The 24748-nt window shown below is 42.7% G+C and overlaps 1 protein-coding gene across 1 annotated transcript in view; it reads right to left on the reverse strand.

The window, feature by feature from the left end:
* Nucleotides 1-13127: 13127 nt before the first annotated feature.
* LOC311006972 (protein bicaudal D homolog 1-like) overlaps nt 13128-24748 on the reverse strand; it is a gene marked incomplete at both ends in the record, with an annotated part of 55483 nt that continues 43862 nt past the window's right edge. Inside the window, 4 exons of the mRNA XM_084000046.1 lie at nt 13128-14235; nt 15385-15536; nt 17603-17797; nt 20027-20417. Coding sequence (XP_083856172.1) covers nt 13128-14235; nt 15385-15536; nt 17603-17797; nt 20027-20417 — 1846 coding nt within the window. The remainder of the gene's footprint in view (nt 14236-15384; nt 15537-17602; nt 17798-20026; nt 20418-24748) is intronic.

Below are 24748 nucleotides of genomic sequence, written 5' to 3' on the forward strand. Positions count from 1 at the left end.
CTTCTCCACAGAGCCACTTTAGATGAAGCACGGAGCACTAACTCACAGCACATCACAGTCTTATGAAATCACCAGGTCCATTTCTTCGAGCCTCCAGACGCTTTAGAGACAAAGTGGAACCGGGAATTAATGCATCAGCCAACTGCAGAGTGTGGTTAGGTCATGAGGTGAGTAAACGTCCTCATCGCATCTGTCCTGTGCAAGAAAAAAAAAAAAATCCGCTCATCATCAGCTTCATGCCGGAGCTTAATAAAACCCCCCCTGATTTGAGCCTGAGGGGTTCAGAGATCTAAGAACCTGAACTCAAGTTAAGTTCACCGAGGAAACCATTTGTCCTTTTTCAAACCAGACACATTGTTTATCTCCCCAGACTCCCACCTCATCCACCTGGGCGAGCGTGTTATCACTGCATCTGAAGCAGAGCCGTCGGCAGCACCTCGGTGCTCACGTGACATCACACACAACAGGTGTTTGGAATGCATTGCTTCAGTTTGTGCTTCTCCTTCAGGGGAGTTAGGTTTGATTATGTATGATTAATACATGAGAGACATAAATAAATAGTGTGATGCTTTACATACGTAGAGGTTAAAAAGCTGCTATCACTGAAAGCTAAAATATATACAGCAGGACATACTTGTATGGTGCAATACACAGAAATACATGTTTTGGGACTCTTACACACACACACATCACTGTGGGTGACACATAAAGGAGGGTTTGATTCATTTGATTTTGATGATTCAATAACACCCAAACTGAATGACTGAATGAATGAATGAATGAATGAATGAATGAATGAATGAATGAATGAATATGGATGAGCAGGTGCTTTGGTTCTGGCTGTGTCAGTGGGTGCATGTGGCTCTGCTGGCAGTAGCAAAGTGTCAAAGTGTCACTTCTGTTTCTCCAAAGCGATGTGGGTGAGTCAGGCACTCCTCATGTGGTGGTGGTTAGGTGGACCACTGGACCGGATGTTTGGGGGCGAGGTCACAGGTTACAAGTGAGGTGGGGGTGGGGTCCGGTGTTGGTGTTGGTGTTGTTTTCCACAGAGATGGACGACCACGGGGGAGGAGGAGGAGGAGGAAGAAAGCCAGACGGGAGGCACTCATGGCAGGCGTCTGCAGTGCCCCAGAGGGTCGACACACTGCTGCTGAGAAGCAGAGGTAAGAGGTCATGCGTAAGATACAGTGTGAAATGTCCACTGACGTTTTATCAATCAGTCAATCAATCAAAACTGTATTTCTATAACACTTTTCATACAGTTAAAGGGATACGCCAACATTTTCTTTCGTGTCTTGCCTCACTCCCGAGTCCATGACAAGCAGATAGACACCATCCTTTCTACTGTGCGTGCAGTAACAAGGGAGATAGAGCCGTATCGTCCGTAATTAGCTTAGCTCAAACGCTGGAAGTGTATGGGTAGTGTTAGCCTGCCTCCACCTAAAGTCATCAGAGAAACTCTTCAGCAACTCTAAACGGAAACCGGCGGGCCGATCTTCGTCTCAGAGCTGACAAAACTCTCCGGTAAGGCATCTTGAGCGGTCAAATGCCGGTAACGGGACGAGATCGGTCAAAACGGAGGGTTCAAGCAAAGAGGGTTTATTTTGGTTCAAGCTAGCTACATCGAGGGTAGGTTAGCTTCCTATTTCAAAGTAAAAGCACAAATTCTATCGTCATGGTTTTCTGTATGTAAAGGGCAACGGGTGTTTTATTTTGTGAAAGTAACCGGACGTGCGTTGGTCACAACGGCTAGCTTGAGTAGCACCAAATTCGTCTGAATAAAATTGTAAACAGCTGGTATTTAGACAAATTAACGACACACTGCTGATCTAAACGGACACTATCGCGCCTAAAAATGTTTGAAATGTCGATAAAGTGATATATTTAAAGAGTTTAGAGCTAAAATGAAATCAGCTTCTGACTGCTGATTTCAGCTCGGGTAGGAGGCAGGCTAACACTACCCATACACTTCCAGCATTTGAGCTAAGCTAATTACGGGCGTTATCGCTCTATTTCCCTTGTTACTGCATGCACAGTCGAAAGGATGGTGTCTATCTGCTTGTCATGGACTCTGGAGTGAGGCAAGACACGAAAGAAAATGTTGGCGTATCACTTTAAAACACATCACAAAGTGCTTTCCACAATAAAGACACCCTGGCCTATCCCACTCACATTCCCCTGATTACCACCCCTACACCCACATACTGTACAGTATACTGTATAGCATGAGACTAAAACATGGAATATTTAAAAGCAGGGACTGAACACTGGAGGTGTTGATGATCATGATATAGACCAGTGGTTCTCAAACTTTTTTACATCAAGGACCCCTAAATTGACACAAATTAGACCACAGACCCCCATTGGACGAAATTTTGAAGCAAACATAGGAAATATTTGTTCTGAGACTGAAGAACATTACTTTTTTTCAATGTACATTCAAATTAGGGCCAATGGCATGAATTTTTGGAAACATTGTAGATAATTTTCTGGGAAAACGTGGTACAATTTCTCCAAAAACGTTTAAACATTTCTAGAAAAAAAGTGGTAAAAATTCTACAAAGAGGGGTAATATTTCTCAAAATAAAAAAAAAAAGTAAAAAATGTTCTTGAAAAAACATTTTCCAGAACATTTTCCCCCACTCTAGAAAAAGTTGGGGACCCTCTTCAACCCTCTCAAGGACCCCTGGCCGTCCCTGGACCCCACTTTGAGAACCATTGATATAGACCATAATTCATTGCAGTAGCACAAGTAGCATGTGGCAAAGGAAAGGTTAAAAAAGTTAATGGTCATTTAAAACTGTTTTTTTTCTACTTTATAAGACATATACAGTACAATTATCTTACCTATCAATGCTTTTGTCATTGATACATTTCCATATGCATGAATAATTCCTTCAACAAAACAGTTGCATTTGAACATATTCCACCCCATAATTATATTGCAGATCTGAATGTGACCTATAAGAGACAGAGTTAGTTACTGTAGGAAAACTGTGTCCTTCCTCCAACCTCACATCACAGCTGATTTTGACGTCAATTTTATACACATAGGTGCGCCACCTATGTCTATAAAATGAAGTGGTGCAGTGGTTGGCGAGGGTTGTTTCACAATAGACAGGTTCTGAGTTTGAATGCAGGGGCCTCTCTGTGGAGAGGTGAGGGTGTCCTCTGGGTGCTATAGTTTCCTCCAACAGTCCAAAGACATGCAGGTCAAATTAACTGGCAACTTTAAATTACCCAATACCCATGGGTGTGAATGTGATCCAAAATGTCTGCTTGTAAGGTCTTATGATAGATTGGTGAGTACTTCACCTCTCACACTACCTCAGATCAAGGGCGTGTCCAAACATTTTTGATAGGGGTGGCCCAAGTGGGGCACTGATTTATGGTGGGGTGGCATGAAGCCTGCACGCACACATTATACTCATGTATGCAAACACACACCCACACAGGTTTTGGCCATTCCCAGTTGTGTCTGCAAAACATACTAACACTGCAAGAAAACTAGATCTATACTGGTCAAAATACAACAACATACAATTGTGATAAAATACCTAATTTTGGGTAAAGTGGTGAGGTAGGTTGAGCAGACGCCCTATATGTAGAGGCTATAGTCCTCGCCGCAGTCGGCCCCAGTTCGAATCCTGCATCGGGCGGCCCTTTACTGCATGTCATTCCCTCTCTCTCTGCCTCCCCATTTCCTGTCACTATCCAATAAAGGCATTTAAAGCCCAAAAATATTCTTTAAAAAAGAAAAGAAAACCTCAATGTTTTATTCTTGGAAAAAATAAACTGGGCATATAGCTCAGATTTTGGGGTGGCCAATCAGATTTCAGGGGTGGCCCGTGCCACCCAAGGCCACTTCCTGAACACGCCACTGCCTCAGATGAGATTGGCTCCACCCCCTCCCTTACCCCACCCAACAGCAACCCTCGAAGGATAAGCAGCATAGCTAATGGATGAATTTATACTCTTTTCTTTACATACTCTGCTTGCAGCTATGATTTGCTTCACTTATTGTTCACGTTATCCAACTCATTAGCCTACATTCTGTCAGCAGACACTGAGGATGACTGCAGCTGAATAAAAAGCTGTAGTTAACAAGATGAAAAGTCAGAGAGTCACCAAAGTTATTGCAGTGCATCTTGAGTAGAACATAAATGTTTCTGATGGTGCTTAAGGTCAGAGAATGAAATAAGTTATTAGGATTTGACATGAATGTCTGTTTCCATTTAGATTTTGGGGCAATGACTCACCGACAGGCTGTCATGCTGTCGCTATAACCACATTTGCTAACAGGGCTAAAAACTGACAGATGTACTTAGCTCTCTTAATGTAGCTAGGGACAGAAACACACAGTAAATTCTATTCTATCATTGGCCTCATTCACCATGCCCCGTTGAGACCTAAATAAAAAGCCATTTAATGCTGCAGGATGTTGTCTACCATTCTAATCATATTCCTTAGTTTTAATCCTTTAAGACTTTCCCCCCCCAAGATGTCTGGGATTTAGATTTAGATTTTTTTTTTTACAGGAGCACTCAACTGTTATTAAAACTCTCAAGTCAATATTTTTGGACAAATTTGCGTCAGAGTTTTATAATCGTATGGGGAAAAAAAGACGATTTGTGACATAAGTGAGGTCGTTTGGACAAGGCGATTAATAATCTACTGGTGTGTGTGTGTGTGTGTGTGTGTGTGTGTGTGTGTGTGTGTGTGTGTGTGTGTGTGTGTGTGTGTGTGTGTGTGTGTGTGTGTGTGTGTGTGTGTGTGTGTGTGTGTGTGTTGCTGTTACCTGTCAACAGAGCTGAGGCGGCCCTCGAAAAGCCTCAGCTGTGGGGAGGGTACGAGGACCGGCACTGTGGCAGAAGACTACTGACAATCTGCAAGAAACTGACACGGTTAGATCACAGACATACGGTCTAAACACTTATATGAAGGCTTGTTTACACAGAAGAGATTAACCATTTGATACTTACCTACACATCAGTGAGGTGTACTTAGTATTTTTGACAGAACGTGAGGTTTAGAGTGAGATAAGATGTTGTTGCGTTGCCTGAATGTATTGTATAAAGTTGATCTTATGACTGAAAATGATTAAATTGTAAAAAATAAAGGTAACACTTTACTTGACGCCTTTCTCTATAACACATTATAACCATACTTATAATGAGTTATAATACAGTTATAGCACTGTATAACTATAGTTATAGACACTCATAAATAATCATATGCTTTATAACATAATAAAAGCATATGATCATTATAATAATAATTTATGAGTGTTTATAATGATAGTTATACACATTTGCAAGCCAATTATAACACATTATAACTATATTTAAAATGCATTATTGATGCGGGCATTGTCAGCAAGTTACTAACAATTATAACATATTATAATACCTGACTTTATACAGTAAGTCATGATAAAATGCTTTATAGTGTGTTATGGTTATTGTTATAAAGCATTATGATCATTTATGAGTGTTTATAACTATAGTTATACAGTGCTATAACTGCATTATAACTCATTGTAAGTATATTATAATGCGTTATAGAGATAGGCGTCAACGTGTTACCAAAATAAATATTGATTATAGTGATAATCATTTACCCACTGACAAAAACACAACAGACAAAGTGTTAATTCATAGATATTTACAGTATGGTCTATATCAACATAACACTGTACAGATAAAGCTGTAAAATACTTGGTATTTACACGTGCATATAAAGTGGTCAGAAAGCAAACAGGCATTGGACACATTCAGTGGTATGACAGTTAACAGTCTGGATGTCTGAACAGCAGGGCATTAGCTCAGAGGTGCTGCTTATACAGAAAGCACGACCAACGCAGGGTTGAGTTTTGGAGTTTTAGCTACACAGACATTTCTCGGGAAACTGGTTTGATTTTGAAACGCAGAGGCCGGAGCCGCAGGGGCCACCACGGAGCGGGGTCAAGGTGAGGATACAAGGTGGAGGGGAAGAAAACGGCAGGATGCAGAGAAAGCCCAATAGATTAGTGTTCCTCAGGTTGTTGGGGCCGCTCATTGCTGGTTTAAGACCAAACATGGCGGCCGGTTAATTCAAGTAAAGGCTCAAATGGGACTCATCCTCGAATTCAAACAGTTTTAAGTTAGTGTCCCTCAGATTCCAGTTATAATGCTTCCTGTTCCTCACTGCTGCAAGTGACGGTGACGATGATGATGAGGAGTTATAATAAGCTACTGAGAGCCGAAGAAGTGATATCACCTCAGGTTACTGTTCCACTCGCTTCTGTAACTTATTGAAATTTCAGATGGAAAATTTCCTCCATTTGGTTTTCTGAGAAGTGTAAGAATATATACAGTAGTGAGTCATCACAGCTGTTGGTTTGTCTTCTATCCATGATACTTTTACACGTCCACACCAATCAGCCTTTTCCTTCTTCCTATAGCCCAGACTACAAAGATCTATAGTTTGCAGGAAGTGATGTTTCTTATAACAAGTGTTTTAAATGCTGTATTGACACTGTAGGTTACAGTATGTTATCTAGTTGGTAGTAGTTTGTTCTGTTCTGTGTGATTCTGAGGTTTCCTTAGATATTCGACAAAAGCTGTTCCCATATCAGCCTCCTGCACTACACAGTATCACTCCAGCAGAGAAACACTGCCAACAGGGAGGTTTCTATTCCTACTCTGTGGAGTATGACACTTTTTTTTTTTTTTTTTTGAGTTTGCTACAATCTTTCTTGTATCTCTTGTCTTATATAGAACACTCAGTGCCGAAAATCCTCAAGCAAGATGTGTTTTCACTCCACTGATGGAGTGGTGTTTTGGCAATATATGACACTTTTTTTTCTTTAGCAGTAACAGCTGTTTTCTTCCATGGAGAGACCAACACGGATACACAAGGTGTTTTGAACACCTTTGGGTCCTTGTTACAGTCTTAATGTGCAAAAGTTTTTCGGTGATATAGTTTGTATAGCTGCCTTTTAAAAATTCATTCGACTGTTACGATGGTCATAAAGTAAAGAGGAAGAGGAAGTGCCATGTTTTTGTCTCTCTTTTTTCCACCTGCCCTCCAGCGACTGTCTTTGCTTCTGCCCAACAGTGAGACCATTTCTCCCTCAAGACCACTTCCACGCTGCTTTATGAAATGTCTGTGGCAAAACTCACTTCATTTGGCCGCAATCAAGTCCACACTGAATACTGTCACCAGTACAGTACTGTATAGGAAAAGTAGTCCAATATCAAACTGAACAAATTCCTTTTCACATTGTGACATTTCTCTCTAAACCTAAACTTCACATTTATTTAATCCACAAAGACAGTTTAACCGTTCAATCCAGAGATGGACACATATATCAGGACACTGATCAAAGTGCAGCCAGACTTGGCCACGTAATCAACTTCAACACACGTCTGTTGCATGAAATCTTTTCTTTTTTTAGGTCCTTTGAGATTCCTCTGAAACAGCGTATGAATGAAACTGGTAATCCAGTCATGGGGCAGAAAACAACATTTGACAGACTTCATGTCGACTCTCACTGGTTCAATTTGACCTGCAGGGAATTTAGCAAAGATTTGTTGGTCGGATAGTTAGGGGGACGTGTGCGTCAGTGAGCGAGTGTGTAAGTGTGCGTCTGTTACACAGAGTGGGGGGAGTCACAGAGAGGAGATCACACAGGGTTCCTTCTTTTACCTCAGCCAACATACAGATTACACTTGGGTCCACTTTTTAAAACGAAGTCCAATTTGAGAAGTAAATGAAGATACCTAATTTATAATGAAGTAAATATTAGTAAGGTTCAGTGATCATGCAATGACACAAAAAATATCATCCTCAAGAACCAATTGCATGATCAATATCCAGGATCAATAAGGTGCCATGATAATCATCAAAATCTTTACATTTTCAGTGTTTTTCCTTCTTCCCGACTGGCTTCCCGGAGCGATGTTCTGTATCATCAACAATTAGTGAGGGAAGGATTTAAAAATACCAACTCACCACATGATACACTAAGTGGATTATAGGGTAAGACATTGTATTATTGGATATTTTATGAGTACGAAGTCTCAATAATACATAATTTAGGCTAGAGGATTTAACAATTAGAAGAGAGAGGAGACCACCTCTGGAGTAATGGATGTGGCACTATAAATAAATTAGTGCAGGGCACACTAACATGATCTGCTGGTAACATAGATGATATGATCGCTCTAGATGAGATCTACTAATTTAATTTTCACAGTGTGAGATTAGTGAAAACCAGCAGCTGAGAGGAAGGAAAAACAATCCAAAATCTAGAAAATGGTCATCAGGAATCTCATCTATACATCTGTAAACAACCAGTTTGGTCCTCTGATGGAGGTAATGTACATTTCCTACTGCTGATTGAATTTGCCCATGGAGGTCAGGCATCAGAGAATGAACAAGCTCTGACTGGATGTACTGTAAGTCTATTAAAGGGATACGCCAACATTTTTTTTTCGTGTCTTGCCGATAGACACCATCCTTTTGACTGTGCGTGCAGTAACAAGGGAGAGCCCGTATCCCCCGTAATTAGCTTAGCTCAAAAGCTGGAAGTTTATAGACCCTTTCAGAGAGTATAAACAAAGACAGGTGTGGCTCATTAGAAAACGCTCTGGTACACTAAATTGAATGGAGCCTTAATTAGTATCCTTGGTAACACCTGTATTTGTTTATACTCTCTGAAACGGTCTATAGGTAGGGTTAGCCTGTCAAATGCCGGTAACGGGACGAGATCGATCAAAACGGAGGGTTCAAGCAAAGACGGTTTATTTTGTTTCAAGCTAGCTACATCGAGGGTAGGTTAGCTTCCTATTTCAAAGTAAAAGCACAAATTCTATCGTCATGGTTTTCTGTATGTAAAGGGCAACGGGTGTTTTATTTTGTGAAAGTAACCGGAGGTGCGTTGGTCACAATGGCTAGCTTGAGTGGGGTCATCCCTATGTTCCCACAGCCCTATGTTCCCTCAGCCCTATGTTCCCTCATTTCTAACTTTTGTCGTCACTGAAAATTAGGCCCTATTCCCACAGCCCTTTGGTCCCACCATTGGTTGGGTTTAGGCAATGAAGAAAGGAGTTGGTTAAGTTTAGTAAAAAGACCAGGTAGAGGCTAGACAGGCCAGATAGACAGAGTCCAGATAGGTAGAGAGAGTCCAGAGGGAACATAGGGCTGAGGGAACATAGGGCTGAGGGAACATAGGCACGCTCCCGCTTGAGTATAGCGCCAAATTCGTCTGAACAAAATTGTAAACAGCTGGTATTTAGACAAATTAACGACACACTGCTGATCTAAACGGCTACTTTCTCGCCTAAAAATGTTTGAAATGTCGATAAAGTGATATATTTACAGAGTTTAGAGCTAAAATGAAATCAGCTTCTGACTGCTGATTTCGGCTGGGGTAGGAGGCAGGCTAACACTACCTATGCACTTCCAGCGTTTGAGCTAAGCTAATTACGGGCGATACGGGCTCTATCTCCCTTGTTACTGCACGCACAGTCAAAAGGATGGTGTCTATCTGCTTGTCATGGACTCGGGAGTGAGGCAAGACACGAACGAAAATGTTGGCGTATCCCTTTAAGTCACATCTGAGTGCAAAGGACTACTTCTCTCGAAATGTATGATTAGGAAATAATTGATCAAGCAGTAGAGTAGCTGAACTGCCCAGTTGCACCTTAAAAATCAGATTGCAGACACAGAGCTTCAGTGGCCCAGGCAGCAAAAAACTAGGGCAACATATGGACCCATCGAGTGTAAAACAGCCAATCAAATCTAAAAAAGAAAGGCGCCTGTCAAATGTGATTTTGCCCCATGTTGCATATTGAAAAACTTGCGTATTGTAGGCATGAAGGTGCATCCATTTACAGTATTAGACAAGGGTATATTCATAATATTCAGGAGACAGAAGTGATAGGCTGAAAGAAAGAAAGAAGAGGGGTGGTATTTATAGGTTCCAATATAGAGAAGAAAGAAAAAGGAAAGTGTACTTGGAGGAAAAAATAGTAGTGGACCCAGACGGAAAAAATATCTGCTGACAGTTACACGTATTGTCTCACAGCTGAGTCATTATCCGTCCCACAGAAAGCAATTCAGGTTTTAAAAAAAGAAGGAAAAAAAGACAATACACAAAAAAACAGCATTGTAGCCTGAGGTGCAGATGTGGAAATAAAAAATAAAAGGAAGCACATTGAAAGGTTTTTGTGTCCAGACAAAAGACAATCAGCCAGGGTAGGTATTTGTTATTAGGCTACACTGTGTTGGTTCTGTATAACAGGTTCTGTAAGGCACACACAGACACAGGGAATACGGTATCATGTGTGCTGAACTGGTCAGGTCTCGCGTATGATAGTTAGTCAGTTAACAGTTAGAGTACATCAGCACATTTGAGATATAAGTTTTCTGTCAACTTAGGGCAAATGAGAACATCAACATCAACTGTGAATCGAGTACAGAGCTACGGATGTACTGGTTATTTACGTTTTCTTGGTTTTATGGAGATGCTTTGATGCTTTGGGGTCAAACAAGCAGCAGAGAGCAGAGTTGTATTAATTTGAGTTGAAGATATAAGAGATTTATAGATAGGTTGTCATTATACTGAACCATTCATTAGAAAGGCTTGGGTGAAGTGTAAATAAACCAGTAGGAAAACGGTTGCAAGGACATTACTGACAGTTACACCAAGGCAAAATCTGAACAGAGCTCAAATTAACTTAACTCAAATTATCTTATCTCTGTACTGGAAACCCAGGTGACACTGATAGTTTACTTCTTAAACCTGAATACTGTTCGTTTAAAGGTCCCATATTGTATTAAGTCCTTGTCCTACTTCCTTGTTTATAATCAGGTCTAGGTTCTGAATCAATACAGTGAACGTATCAAAGCCTCAGTCCATACAGAAATACACACAGCCTGTATTCAGAAACTGAGCCTTAAAATGAGCCGTCAGGACCTCTGCGACTTTGTGATGTCACAACAAAACAGTCACTGCTCTCAGCCACACCTTGTAGGATTTGGTTTCTCTGAATGTTGAGCTGAAATCCGCTCAGAAGCTAGTCAGCCAATTAGAAGTGAGGGTTTTAATGAATGATTATGAGGAAAATGTTACAGCTGGTTCGGACCACCTATACAGGATTTTCCTGGTGATCCAACAGCCTCTTCTCTTCTGCCTCACCAACCTGTCACTAAAGCTCCACAGAGAGGAGACAATGTAAAACTATATTGAAATGGTTGGTATTTTAATATCAAAACTTCAAATAAAACACAGTGAAAGTGTGAAATACAGGACCTTTAAAACTGCATTGAACTGAACCCTAATCTAAGATGCAGTCTAACCCGGGAGTCTTGTTGTCTTATAGTCATTCTGGTTTGGTTTAGTTTGGTTTGGTTTGGTTGTTGAGCGATTCCAGGTCAAATGAAGTGTTTCACATTCCCTGAGTTTGGTGCAGTGCCATGAACAAACCTTCACATAACCTGAATACATTCATTCTGTATTGCTGGACAAACCTCTGCAGATGACCTCAGAGGCACAAGAGGGTGCTACATAGTTGGTGTAATAGTTAACGGAAGTCAGCCATGACGGTGTGTCTGAAAAGTCTTTCATCACTTTCTCTTCCAGTCAGCGAGAGGACATAAAACACTGAGTCATGTGTTATGATTTTACACTCATTGGTTTGTTATATAAATCCCCTCATTTCAACACATTCTTATTAGTTTTGAGAAATACAATGAAATCTTTAACCTAATTTTTTTTTTAATCATGAAACCATCTACATACAGTGTATATGGAATTGTAACCAGAGGAGAACAACCTCCTCACCAACTGTGCCAAACAACAACATGTTTTAATGTAGCTTAATTTTTATTTTAAAAGGTAATTATTGGTATAATTAATGTGATAATTACTTTACTGGCATGTCCAAATAAAATATGAGGAGAAAGTAACTCAAGACTATTGAGACACACCCCAACTTGTACAAACTATGGGCTTCAACTGATCTCATATGCCATGTTTGAGTGCTCTCCACTCCTCCTCCTCCTTCTCATAAGTTCATCTCTCTCTCTCTGCCTTCTATAAAAACCTGGACCTCCATCAGATACAATTTTTCATATGGAAGGGGAAGGAAAATCTGCAGTTTAAGAGCATCCAAACGTGAACATGCATAGCTGAGTACATGGCTATAGGAACAATCCACCGGGTGGTGCTAGAGAGGGACGGACGTTGCTAAAGGGTCGAGCTGTGACGATGGCAACAACAGACCCTCGGCGAGAAACGAAGAGTAGTCATTGAAGTGCACAGGTTCTTGTTGGAAAGCAGTGCCCCTGCACCCTGACAACACATCCAGTGAATACCAGTGACTAGTTCATTGAAACACTAAAGGAGTCAGTATGCTTCAAACTAATGGTTTTTGTAGGAAGGCTGACACCTTCCTTTCACACACTCACCCTAAGTATTACTACCACTAACCCCACCTTTTGGGTGTAGCCATCTGAAATATAAATGCTGTTGACTTCAGACACTTTGTGCAACCTGGTCCATTTGAACCATACTGACCCTTTAATGTCCAAGTACAATGCAGTATATGAGACTCACTACAATTGAAAACAGAGTGGATATTACACTGATTATAGAGGACGGTAATTGAATGTATCATGGCCCTTATTCAAAGCTATGAGAGTGTCCACCAAGTGTCCCGTCAATGTCTGAACGTCTCTGTGTCTCTTTTTAATCACTTCATGCATGTGTGGTCTCAACCTGAAGAATCTAAACACTAAAAATTCCCATTTAAAAAGTCTCTTTTTTTTTGGAACGCCATCCTGTGGACCAATCAGCAGTCTCGGAATAAAAGGAAGGCGCTTGTGCTCCTCAAGTCAAATCCCTGAGCAAAGTCACTGAACATTCAGAACCCATTGGCCAAGGCTTAGGCACGAGAAAACGGGGACCGGGAAACAGGAAACCACTCTGTCCTCCTCTCTGTGAGCCCCCCCCCAAATGTCTCAGGTGAAGAAAAGAGAGGCATGATGGGAGTTGCAGTTTTCAGTTTTTTTTTCTGTAAGGAGCCTGGTGGGAAAAAGGCTGGAAAAAAGGCTTATAGCGGAGGATTTACAGTATCGGGTCAGTGGCGGGGGCGGTATGAACTGTAGTATCTGGGGTACAGGGGGGTGTAGTGGCTGGAGTGGCTGTAGGAGGTGGGGGTGCTGGGGGTGAGGTAGGAGCTGGAGGGTGTGAAAGCGGAGGAGCTGTAATAGGCAGAGGAATAGCTGTGGGAGGGAGAGGGGGAGTAGGGGGAGGAGGAGTAAGGGGATGAGGAGGAGGAGGAGGAGGGGGTGTAGAGGAGGGAGGAGCGGGTCAGGCTGGAGAGGGGCCGAGTTCGAGGGGACGGGCTCCACGTGGAGCGCCGGAGCCCCAGGTTGGGGGTCCGGTACGGAGAAGAAGGGGCAGATCCTGGCTGGGTGGACCTGGCGGTGGCGGTGGTGGTGGTAGTGGTGGTGGAGGTGATGGTGGAGGGAGGGGGGGAGGTGTGGGTGCTGTCTGAGGTGTAGTGCCTGGTGAGGCCCGCGCTACGAGGCAGGGTGGGGGCGATGTTGACATTGAAACTATGGGAGTCAACCACGAACGTCCGCACCCCCAGGGTCCACTGGGAGTGAGCCAGCCTCAGAGGGGTGGAGGGAGGGGTCCGCGCCGAGGGAGCGGAGGGGGCCTCCAGAGATGGGGGGCTCTCCGGCGCTACGGGGCCGGCGGCCATCGAGGCGGCCATCGAGGCGGCCATCGAGGCGGCCACCGGCGATGACGGACCGCAGTGGGGTATGTGTGAGGTAGGGGAGGTGAGAGCCGAAGCCAGAGCGGCGGTGGCTGCGCTGACCAGGGAGGGGCTAAGGGACAGGATGGGGTCGTCCAGAAGGAGCGACGTGGGACTAGTAAGGCCAGAAACGGGGAGGCCGCCGGGGGCCAAAGCCGAAGTGGAGCCGTGGGCCGGCTTGGAGGCTGAAGCCGACGAGGACGGGGCACTTACTTTGGGGGCGCTGGTCCTGGCGCGGGCCAGCCTGGACCCGCGGGTGCGGTGGGTCAGCTCTTGATCGAAGGCCAGATCCTCCAGGCGCTGGGTGAGGGCCAGTTTCTGCTGGATGGCCATCCGCAGGAGGGAGTTCAGGGTCTTCTTCTCGTCCTCGGCGGCGGCCAGCTGTCTCTGCATATCATCCAGCTGGGTCATGTACTCGTCGCACCTGATGAGAGCGAGGAGTCAGCGGGTAGAACAAGACACAGAATAAAAGAAACAGACCTGAGATTCACAAGTGTATCTCCTAAACAAGGAGAGTTCAGGGGCCACATACAATGTAATTTTGATCTCAAGTGGGCCAGACCGGTAAAATGATAGCATTATAACCTATGAATAACGAGGACTCAAAGATTTTTCCCTTTGTTTTAGTGCAAAGGTAGGTACATTATTTGGCAAATTGGCCCATTGCCATTATCCCTTTAGTCTAAGGAGTAGGTTTGCTACCTTTAATTGTTGGTGCAAGCTATTGGCAAGCAACGGCGGAGCAGAGCCGTGAGCTGCTCAGAGCTACGCTACGGAGGCTAATGGGATTTCTTGGTTTCCTTCATCAAACTCATCAAATACACAATCAAACTACTCCAAAACGCTCTGGTGGACAAGTTGTGACCTGCACATTCACCACGCTATGAGGTAATAACAGAATGTTACGAGGCAAATTCAGAGACTGCCCCCGACGGGAACACACATCAGCGGCTTTGCATGAATCTACATCGAAAACAAGCAGCTCACGGCTCTGCTCCGCCGTTCTAAAAATAGCTTGCACCGACAATTAAAGGTAACAAACGTACTCCTAAAACTATAGGGATTAAGGCAATGGGCCAATTTGCCAAAATGTTGAACTATCTCTTTGAGATGTTTTCATTCAATGAACAACCTGAACAAAAAATACATATAGCCTACACAAATTTCAACAAGATGCCTTTTCTTCTATGTAATTTTCACACTTGGCAAATTCATCCCATGGGCCTGAGTGGACCCTCTGGCGGGCTAGTTTTGGCCTGTGGGCCATATGTTTGACATCATTGTCCTAAACTGTCAAACTATTTTTGTTGGAAGACAGTCGATCTTATGCATATCAATACACTTAGACAGTACAGAGTGCTCTGTGTTTGATTGACATGGATTGACATTGATTGACATTGGCCAGTTGGGGGCAAAATCTATCAAAGAGACAAAAATCCCACACACACATCTGGCATTCTGGGTAAAGACACAGAATAACAATTGGAGTCACGTTTTTAGCCAATAACCAAATACGAAAAAACAAGAAAAATGTACAAGAACCTATAAACTACACTCTGAAAGAGGCTCTGACCTGGTGGCGAACATGGCTCGCAGAGAGGAGAAGGTGGCGGCGTCCTCCTTCAGCGCCTTCAGCTCGTTCCTCAGCTTCATCATGGTGTCGGTCACCATGGACTTCTCTGAATCATACTTACTCTTTAGGTTGGATAGAGCCACCTCAGCCGTCTGAGTGAACACACACACACACACACACACACACATTTATTATATTCATTGCTTTGCTTTTTTTTTCTTTAATCCATGTTGTACAGAAATGTAATGCATTCACTTGAGAAAATTATTGGCGCATTCTGAGATAAGACCTTGTTAATTCAGAAAAACTGAGCTTTTTTTCTAAACTGAGCAGGGCCGTTGTATAGGGGAGAAAGTAGGGCCCACAAAAAACCCCAGTAGTCTAATCTTTATTCTGCTTAGACCCTGACTAATACTCATAGTAATGCTGCATTAGCAACAAAACAAAGTAGGCTAAATAAAAAATGCTAATACATACGTAGTTTAAGGAAAAAAGTGGAAAAGTCAGGGGCCCACTTTAGTATTCTTTCAGGGGCCCAGAATTCTTAGCAACGGCCCTGAAACTGAGTGCATTACATAATCCTCCATCAAAGTCCTAATTCCCACCATCACTTTAACCATATAGAGACATGCACTGTCCAAGGAAGTTGCTATGAAAAACACTCTCACGTCCACTAAGCCCCACCTGAATAACAATACATACTCAAGTTGATACTTATGACAACAACTCTTTTCCATTAGTGAAGGTCGTCAGAGTTGTGTTATCCAGTGGCAGACATATTCTCAGTGTCTGCACTGAGTCACATGCCTCAAGAGGAAACCATATAAACAGACGATATAAACTAATTGCTATGGGGGGAAAGGTTCAGGAAAGTCAAGTGGGTCCCTCAATCAACTGTATTGGTTAATGCATATCCGGAGAGCGTAGGCCTGTAAACAGTTGGACTATAAAACTGCTGTTCTAATTCCCTAAAGGCATCGTTAAAACCAGTGCTGGTGGCTGTGTTTGGATTTTTTTTTTTTTTTAATAAAGTCATTAAAATGTCTGTGCAAAGGTATAGTAGACGATAAGGAGAAGGAACCAGTGTAGCAGCTGGTGGACACTGCACCGATCTCACATCCCATACTCATCAGACTCAGAATCTGATTAGGGAGGAACGTTAACTTGGCCCCATGACAGGAACATCACAATCAAGTCAGACATGGATGGAGGGATGGATGCATTAGATAACATTTAGGGATACTATTATTGTATTCATCTTATCCTTAATCCGATTGGTTTGCAGACAAAGGTCAACTTTTTGTCTTGGACAGCTCCGAATCACACTGAAGGAGTCACTACTCATACGATTTCCTAAACTTATGTTCATGTTGTAATGAAATGACCAAAGCCAGGACCAACAGACTGAAAAACAGCTTCTATCCCCCAAGCTGTTAAATCCATCTCACCTCCAGCCCCCACCCCTAAAGACTAGGATAGGATGTGCCATACTCCCAGCCCCATTTGCACTTCTTTTTTTTCCCTTTCTTTTTACATGTATGTGTGCGTAATGCGTATGTATGTATTCTAAATGTGTATGTGTGTATATACAGAGCTATCTATCTATCTATCTGCTTTTCTCCCGATTCGATTCTTCTACGATTTTTTGGATGGCGATTCGATTTAAATTGCGATTCTACGATATTGCCGATTCTCTCGATTTTTAGTCTGCATTTTTAACATTTATCTGCACACAAATACTGTAGGAGCCTATAAATTAACATACTCCATTATAAAGTGAACTTAAACCCTTTTCAAAACCTGTACTCTCTGTATGTAAAAAAGGCTAACAAATGCACATTGCACAATATTTAAAAAAATTCAAAACAAAAATCGATTTTTGAAAAAAAAAAATCGATTTAAAAATCATCAAAAAAGATATCGCGATATTTATGTGAATCGATTTTTTCCTCCCACCCCTACTATCTATCTATCTATCTATCTATCTATCTATCTATCTATCTATCTATCTATCTATCTATCTATCTATCTATCTATCTATCTATCTATCTATCTATCTATCTATCTATCTATCTATCTCCTGTGATATATTTGTTGTCATACCTTACATTATGATTTTTTTTTCTGTTATTTCCACAGCACTGCCACATTATTTGTATCATAGACCAAAGCACCATTGTATTTGTATTGCAAAAAGTCCCATGTGTGCCTTATGTACCTGCTTGTTAGCCTTGAGCACCAGTCTGAGTGTGGCTATCTGCTCTCTCTTGGTGCTGAGCAGAGACTTGAGCTTCAGGATCTCCTCCATGCAGCTCTCCTTGTCTTTGTCCAGCAGAGGGGCCAGTTCCCTGGCCGCGGCTCTCTGTCTGGACAGCTGCAGAGAGCGGTCCACCGCCCGCTGGAGGTGCTTCACCTGGAGGGGAGGGGGAGACAAAGTAAGGACAAAAGGAGATAAGAGGATTACTTTATTTTGAAGGTGAATTGGGCTAAAAGGAGCGAGTTAATCCCCGGGAGAACAGAACAGGAAGGAAGGGTATAATAGCACGCAGCTGAAAAAGCAAACTGAGACGTGAAAAAGCAGACCTTAGTTTTCTGGAGATGTTCAATCTTAAAGGAGAGAAAAGATGGAGAGGAAGAGGTAGGAAAGAAAGGGGAGAAACATGAAGGAGTGAATGAAGGAAAAGGGGGATTGAGTAAGAGAGAAAGAAAGGAAGAAGAAATTCGGTAACACTTTATTTGACGCCTATCTCTATACTTATGAGTTATAATGCAGTTATAACACTGTATAACTATAGTTATAAACACCCATAAATGATCATAATGCTTAATAACAATAATCATAACACACTATGAAACATTTTATCATGACCTATAAGGTCAGGTATTATAATACGTTATAACTGTTAGTAACTCGCTGATGATGCCCACATCGATAATGCATTATACATATAGTTATAATGTGTTATAATTGACTTATAAACGTGTATAACTATCATTATAAACACTCATAAATTACCATAAGGCTTTATAACAATAAGCATAACACATCACAGAGCATTTTATATTGGCTTATAAGGTCAAGTGTTATAATAGAGTTATAATGCTCTATAATGTGTTACGCTTATTGTTATAAATCCTTATGATAATTTATGAGTGTTTATAATGATAGTTTTACACGTTTAGAAGCCAATTATAACACATTATAACTATATGTTTAATGCATTATCGATGTGGGCATTGTCAGCAAGTTACTAACAATTATAACATATTATAATACCCAGTGGCGGCTGGTGGTCAAATTAGTTGGGTGGGCTAATAAATAAATTATACCCATTAAATGGTTAACACAGCTAAAAGTTAGGGTTATCCCATCTCACAAAAGTATAGCAACTAACTAGGCCTACACACTGCATTAAGTAGAAGGGTCTAGTCCAAAAAAAAAAAAAAGCTTCACCTGGTTATCTCACACATACACACACAGTCTCTCTCTCTCTCTCTCTCTCTCTCTCTCACGCACGCACACACACACACACACACACAAACACCTACACGCACACACACACAAACACCTACACACACACGTACGCACGCACGCACACACACACACACACACACACACACACACACACACACACACACACACACACACACACGTACGCACGCACGCACGCACACACAAACAAACACCTACACACACACGTACGCACGCACGCACACACACCCGACGATATTGCTCAATTAAAAAGACGATATATGCAGCTCATATCGACGGCCTTTCTGGTCTGTTATCGCCATGTCATTTAAGTCTGGTGCTCCCGGTGAGTTTAGAAACTAGATTCTCCACTTCGTTCATGTTAGCAAAGACAGTTTAGAGCAGTAAAGTAGCTACCTGTGATGCTAGCGCCTAGCGCCGCTGTTTCTGTCTCTTCTCCCTCCCACAACAACACAACTTTTCCTCCGGTTCCTGTCATTGGTCTGAAAACAGCGGTGTTGGGCTAAATGAAATTAGCCCCAATGACAAGTGAATCAAGGGGGCGGGACATGACGCCTGTCAATCACTGACCCTGCGTCAGCCCGCTGCTGATTGGTCAGAACCGATCGGCCTGTGGGCTGAATGAAATTAGCCCCAACAGTCGGTCAATGGCGAGGGCGGGACCTGGCACCTGTCAATCATCCACAGTCGGAAAATGAATGAGAGCAGACTCGGTGAGCTGGGGCTGATTAAAATTAGCCCATTTAGAGATATCCTGTGTTTTTCTCGAAACTATTTAATATTGTTACCAGTTCCGATTTTACTAAGACTTAAAACAATATTTTGTATGTTATTTAGAGAATATAATATAGGCTATATATAATATTTTGTCCTCATCTTTTGTTGTGTAATGCAGGGAGGGCTTAGCCCCACTAGCCCATTGATACCAGCCGTCACTGATAATACCTGACCTTAAGTCATGATAAAAGGTTTTATAGTGTGTTATGATTATTGTTATAAAGCATTATGATCATTTATGAGTGTTTATAACTAAAGTTATACAGTGCTATAACTGCATTATAACTCATTATAAGTATGGTTATAATGCGTTAAAGAGATAGGCGTCAAATAAAGTGTTACCAGAAAGTCTACTGACAACATGAGCCCCACCTGGTCTCTGACGATGGCGTTGAGGTTGTAGATGTTCATGGGCTCCTTGCGCAGCTCCCCGGCTGGCTCCATGGCAGGCGACGACGACGAGGATGAGGATGAAGAGGCACTGATACTGGGTGAACGTGTGGGAGGCGTGCAGGCCATGAGGGTGTGCTCGGGCGTCACCGGAGCGCTCTCTCTGTCTCCCTCCTTCTCCTCCCCTCCACCCTCCCTGGACAGGGGCTCTTTGGATGGAGACTTCGAGGGGCTCCGCGACTCCCCGGGGGTTGAGGTTGTCGAGGCGACAGCGGCCAGCCGCCTGGCAAGGCGCGGTGTGAGGAGAACTTTGCTGTTGTCCGAGGACATGGCTTTGAGACTGGCACTGAGGCCCCTGAGCCCTCTGCCTTGTCTGGAAGGAGAAACAATGAAAACATGTTTTTAAACTTGGTATACAATATGTACTGCAGGTCTGCAGCAGAGAATCACTGACCCTCAGTTTGAGCCTGTCTTTGTCCACTGAATCTACCACTCTGTCCTCTCCTCCCATCTCCTCTCCTCTCCTCTCCTCTCCTCTCCTCTCCTCTCCTCTCCTCTCCTCTCCTCTCCTCTCTCCTCTCTTCCCATCTCCTCTCCTCCCATCTCCTCTCCTCTCCTCTCCCCTATACCCCTCCGCTCCCCTCCCCTCCCCTCCTCTCCTCCCATCTCCTCTCCTCTCCTCTCCCCTATACCCCTCCCCTCCCCTCCTCTCCTCTCCTCTCCTCTCCTCTCCTCTCCTCTCCTCTCCTCCCAACTCCTCTCTTACCATCTCCTCTCCTCCTCTCCTCTACCCCTCTCCTCTCCTCCCAACTCCTCTCTTACCATCTCCTCTCCTCCTCTCCACTACCCCCACTCTTCCCCTCTACCCCTCTCCTTTCCTCTCCTCCCCTCTACCCCTCTCTTCCCCTCTACCTCCTCTCCTCTCCTCTACCCCCTCTCTTCCCCTCTACCCCCTCTCCTCTCTTACCACCTCCTCTCCTCTCCTCTCTTGCCATATCCCCTCCCCTCCTCTCCTTTCATCTCCTCTCTTACCATCTCCTCTCCTCCTTCTTGTGGTTGAACTGTTTTTCATCTCTCCTCTGCTCTCCTCTCTTCCCCTCTCCTCCCCTCCTCTCCTCACCTCTCCTCTCCTCATGCACATCTTGAACCGTCATTATCTGTTGCACCTTGTTTGACCCTGGTGTCTCTCACTCTCTCTGTGTTTCCACAGATCTCTCCAGATCTCCATCCCTCTGCGCCAACCGCCACCTGCATTGCCTCCTTTCCCCTGCTGCCTGACCTGTCGTCCAGTACTCCCATTACGTAAGGTGGCCTGCTCTGCCTGCCTTTCCTGTATATGGCCCTGCCTGCCCACCAGAAGCTGCCTTCATCACCCTGAGGTTTCTCCAATTGTTTCCCTGTTAAGGGTTTTTTCTTGGAAGTTTTTTCTCAGTGGATGTGTCTAAGGGCAGAGGATGTTGTAATGATGCTATGTAAAGCCCTTTGAGGCAAACTGTTTGTAAAAATGGGCTACCAAATAAACTTGCCTTGCCTTGCCTGCTCCCAGTGTGGTCTGCTGGTCAATTGTACCTTTACCTAACATAGTTAGCAAACATAAATCAAGTGGCCTGGAATTTATTTCAATTCATTAAGTACTCAATTTCTGGTCATTTCTGGTCATTTCTGCTTGGAGATGGATTGTCTTGTCATCCAGACTCCTGGAACAAATTGGTTGCAGACAAGGAGCAGGAGCATCCACAGCACTGCACAGCACATGAAACAAGCCTCTTGAGTAAGTACAGTGTTTGAGCTGTAAGGACTCCAGATACACATGAACAAACACTATGTAATGCTGCTTTAAAGGCAGAAAGTGAGAGGAGCTCACTTGATACAGACTGCAGAAACAACATAAGGATGCTGCCATCGGGTCATACTGTGAGTCATAACTCATAGGAACAAGTGTAGGCAGTGTGGTATCAGGAAAGTGTCTTCAGATGGCATTGAATTGTTAGCTGAATAGATCTGTGGTAAGAAGGCTGCTGGTCTTAAGTGCTTGCTTGGTGGACACAAGTGGTGGACAAGGTTTCCTGGTCAAGAGGTGTGAGGACTGAAGCCATGAGTGAGGACGCATTAGACTATTCTCTCCAGAAATCCTTTCAAAGCCTGACACACTCATTAATAGGATTCTTTTTTTTCATCATCAAGTAAAAAAAAGTGGAACTGATTAATAAAAAGAACCATGGACAACTTTCATTAGTTTTTCTCTGCATGACCTGTTTTTCCTCTTTTACAGTAATCTGTTTCTTGGGTAAAACATTCTGAGAAAGGAGGAGAGTCTGATTCAGAAATATTCATGTTTCCAGAATGAAAGGAGGAATTATGAGATATTTCAAGCAACACCTAGGATATAAATATGTATTTACAAACCCATTTTAGATTTAGATTTTTGAAATCAAAGAATCAGCCAGATTATTGCGTCATGTTGCTGCTGTTTTATGCACATTCAGAAAAAACAGTGAGGTCCATTTACACTGTGTTAGACTAGGTTCTTAATAACTGTGCTGTTTCCAAACACATGATGCTTTTAATGGAGAATCAGAGGGACTGAGAAACCACAGCTGTGCTGGTAGTGGTAACTGTGCACCTTCAAAAGTTGCAATGCAGCCATTAAGGCCAAATGACAGTGGATGCAGCCATGATACTGTCATTAGGAATGGATTAGACTGAAAAAGATGATACTTCAGAGGAATCGACACCTTGTCCAAAAATGTGATTCCTTCATTCCTTTGTACATGTTGGTATGATGGATGTAAGGCAACTTTCCCTTCAACATGTTCATGCCAAGTGAGGAAAATCCCACTGATCCAACTTTTTGCTCCAACAACAACACTGGAGGAACTGGTCTTTAGCTTGTTGGTTCTGAGCATATGGGTGTTTCCACACCACACCCCCACCAATGTATAACAGATGATTACATGAAATAGTTCGTTATTAAAGGAATAGTTCAACATTTTTGCAAATTTGCCATAATCCCTATAATCTTAGGAGTAGGTTTGTTACCCTTAATAGTCGGTGCAAGCTATTTTTTAGAACGGCGGAGCAGAGCCACGAGCTGCTCAGAGCTACGCTACAGAGGCTAGTGGGATTTCTTGGTTTCCCTCATCAAACTCATCAAATACACAATCCAACAACTCCAAAATGCTCTGGTGCACAAGTTGTGACCTGCACATTCACCACGCTATGAGATAATAACAGAATGAACCTGTTCACGCAGGCCCCCTAGTGGTTGGGACGCCGGCGTCCCAAATCAATAACACATGAACGGCGTCCTTAATATAACGAAAAGTAGGCATGCTGTAATGAAAACTCCACCACAGACCTTTTAAGGACACTTTCAGCAACAGGTAGGGAAAAAAATGAAGTTTCTGGGTGCTACGGTTTTTTCACAGTCACTGAAAATGTCTCAAACAATATCAGACTACGGCAGCCCACAAGCGACGTCACGTCAACAACGAAGGTGATTTAAACATATATGTACCATCTGTACACCTCTTCTTTCACCACCAAAAAATCATAAACTGTCATATAAACAAAAGCAAAGCACAAAAATGCAGTTTTTACCCCATTAAAGGTTTAAACCAGCCTGCTCACTCCACACAAACAAACCCGGAAGTCATTTTCGAGTGCCGAAAAATACGGACAATAATCAATAATAGACCCACTAAAACACTGAATAAAATTACAAGCTTACCCTTTTTTAAAAGCTGAACATGTGCTCGAAAATAATCCATTGGTTGATTTTATCCATCGTGACCAGATATTCCGCGGCGTGTTACGTAACTCCGCAGTTCTATTACTACTCGCGTTCTCCGTCAGACTGCGCACCCGCTTTGCGCATCTCTCGTCGCCTGTCAATCAAAGTCACGGGGGTGAAAACTTTTTGGTCCAATAGCAGAGACTCTAAGGTGTGACCTGATGTATAATGATCCCTGATTGGGCAAAGCTTAAGCCTGCACCCAGCTGGTTCCCTCTCCCCCTAGTGTCAACAAGTAAGCAATACAAGTCTCCACAAAAAGTGTGTTTTTACTGCCCCAAGTTTAATTAAAATAATAATAAAAGACAAATGAACTATTTCAAATGTCCTTGTTAATTTAAGCCATCACTGATGGTTGTGGGATGTTTACTTCTGGAGTTTTAAAGGAAAATAACAATATAATACAGGCGAAAATAGGTAAATTCATGTTTGGATGGGTTTTGGACACTAAATATTCATCCCCATAAATTAAATTTTCAAATGGCATTTTACTTATGTAACTGGTGTTCCTAAAACCCATCAAGTGTGTGATTGGCCCCAATAGGTTATCTGTTGGAAAAAAAAAAATCTCACTAAAATATTGCAGTGTGCATTTTAGCCAAATTGGACGATTTTGGACAGGTTTTGCACACTGTACATCGCCAAGGGACACTGTTTGGAAAAACTCTATAGTGCCTCAGTAGTTTTACCTATCAACCTAAAATTTGGTACATATGTGGACAGGGAGTGTGTGAACCATATATGTAAAATTCAACCTGTTTTATAATTAGGATTTTGATATATCACCTTTTCACCAAAAATTTCAAACTCGTTTTTTTTTTTCCAAAAAAAAAAGTTATTTCAGAAGCCCATTTTTTTATGGAATGACTCAATTCAATATTTTATACATATAGATGTAAAGGGACAAAGGT

The sequence above is a fragment of the Trachurus trachurus genome, assembly GCF_905171665.1.
Source record: "Trachurus trachurus genome assembly, chromosome: 23".
In the NCBI taxonomy this organism is placed as follows: Eukaryota; Metazoa; Chordata; class Actinopteri; order Carangiformes; family Carangidae; genus Trachurus; species Trachurus trachurus.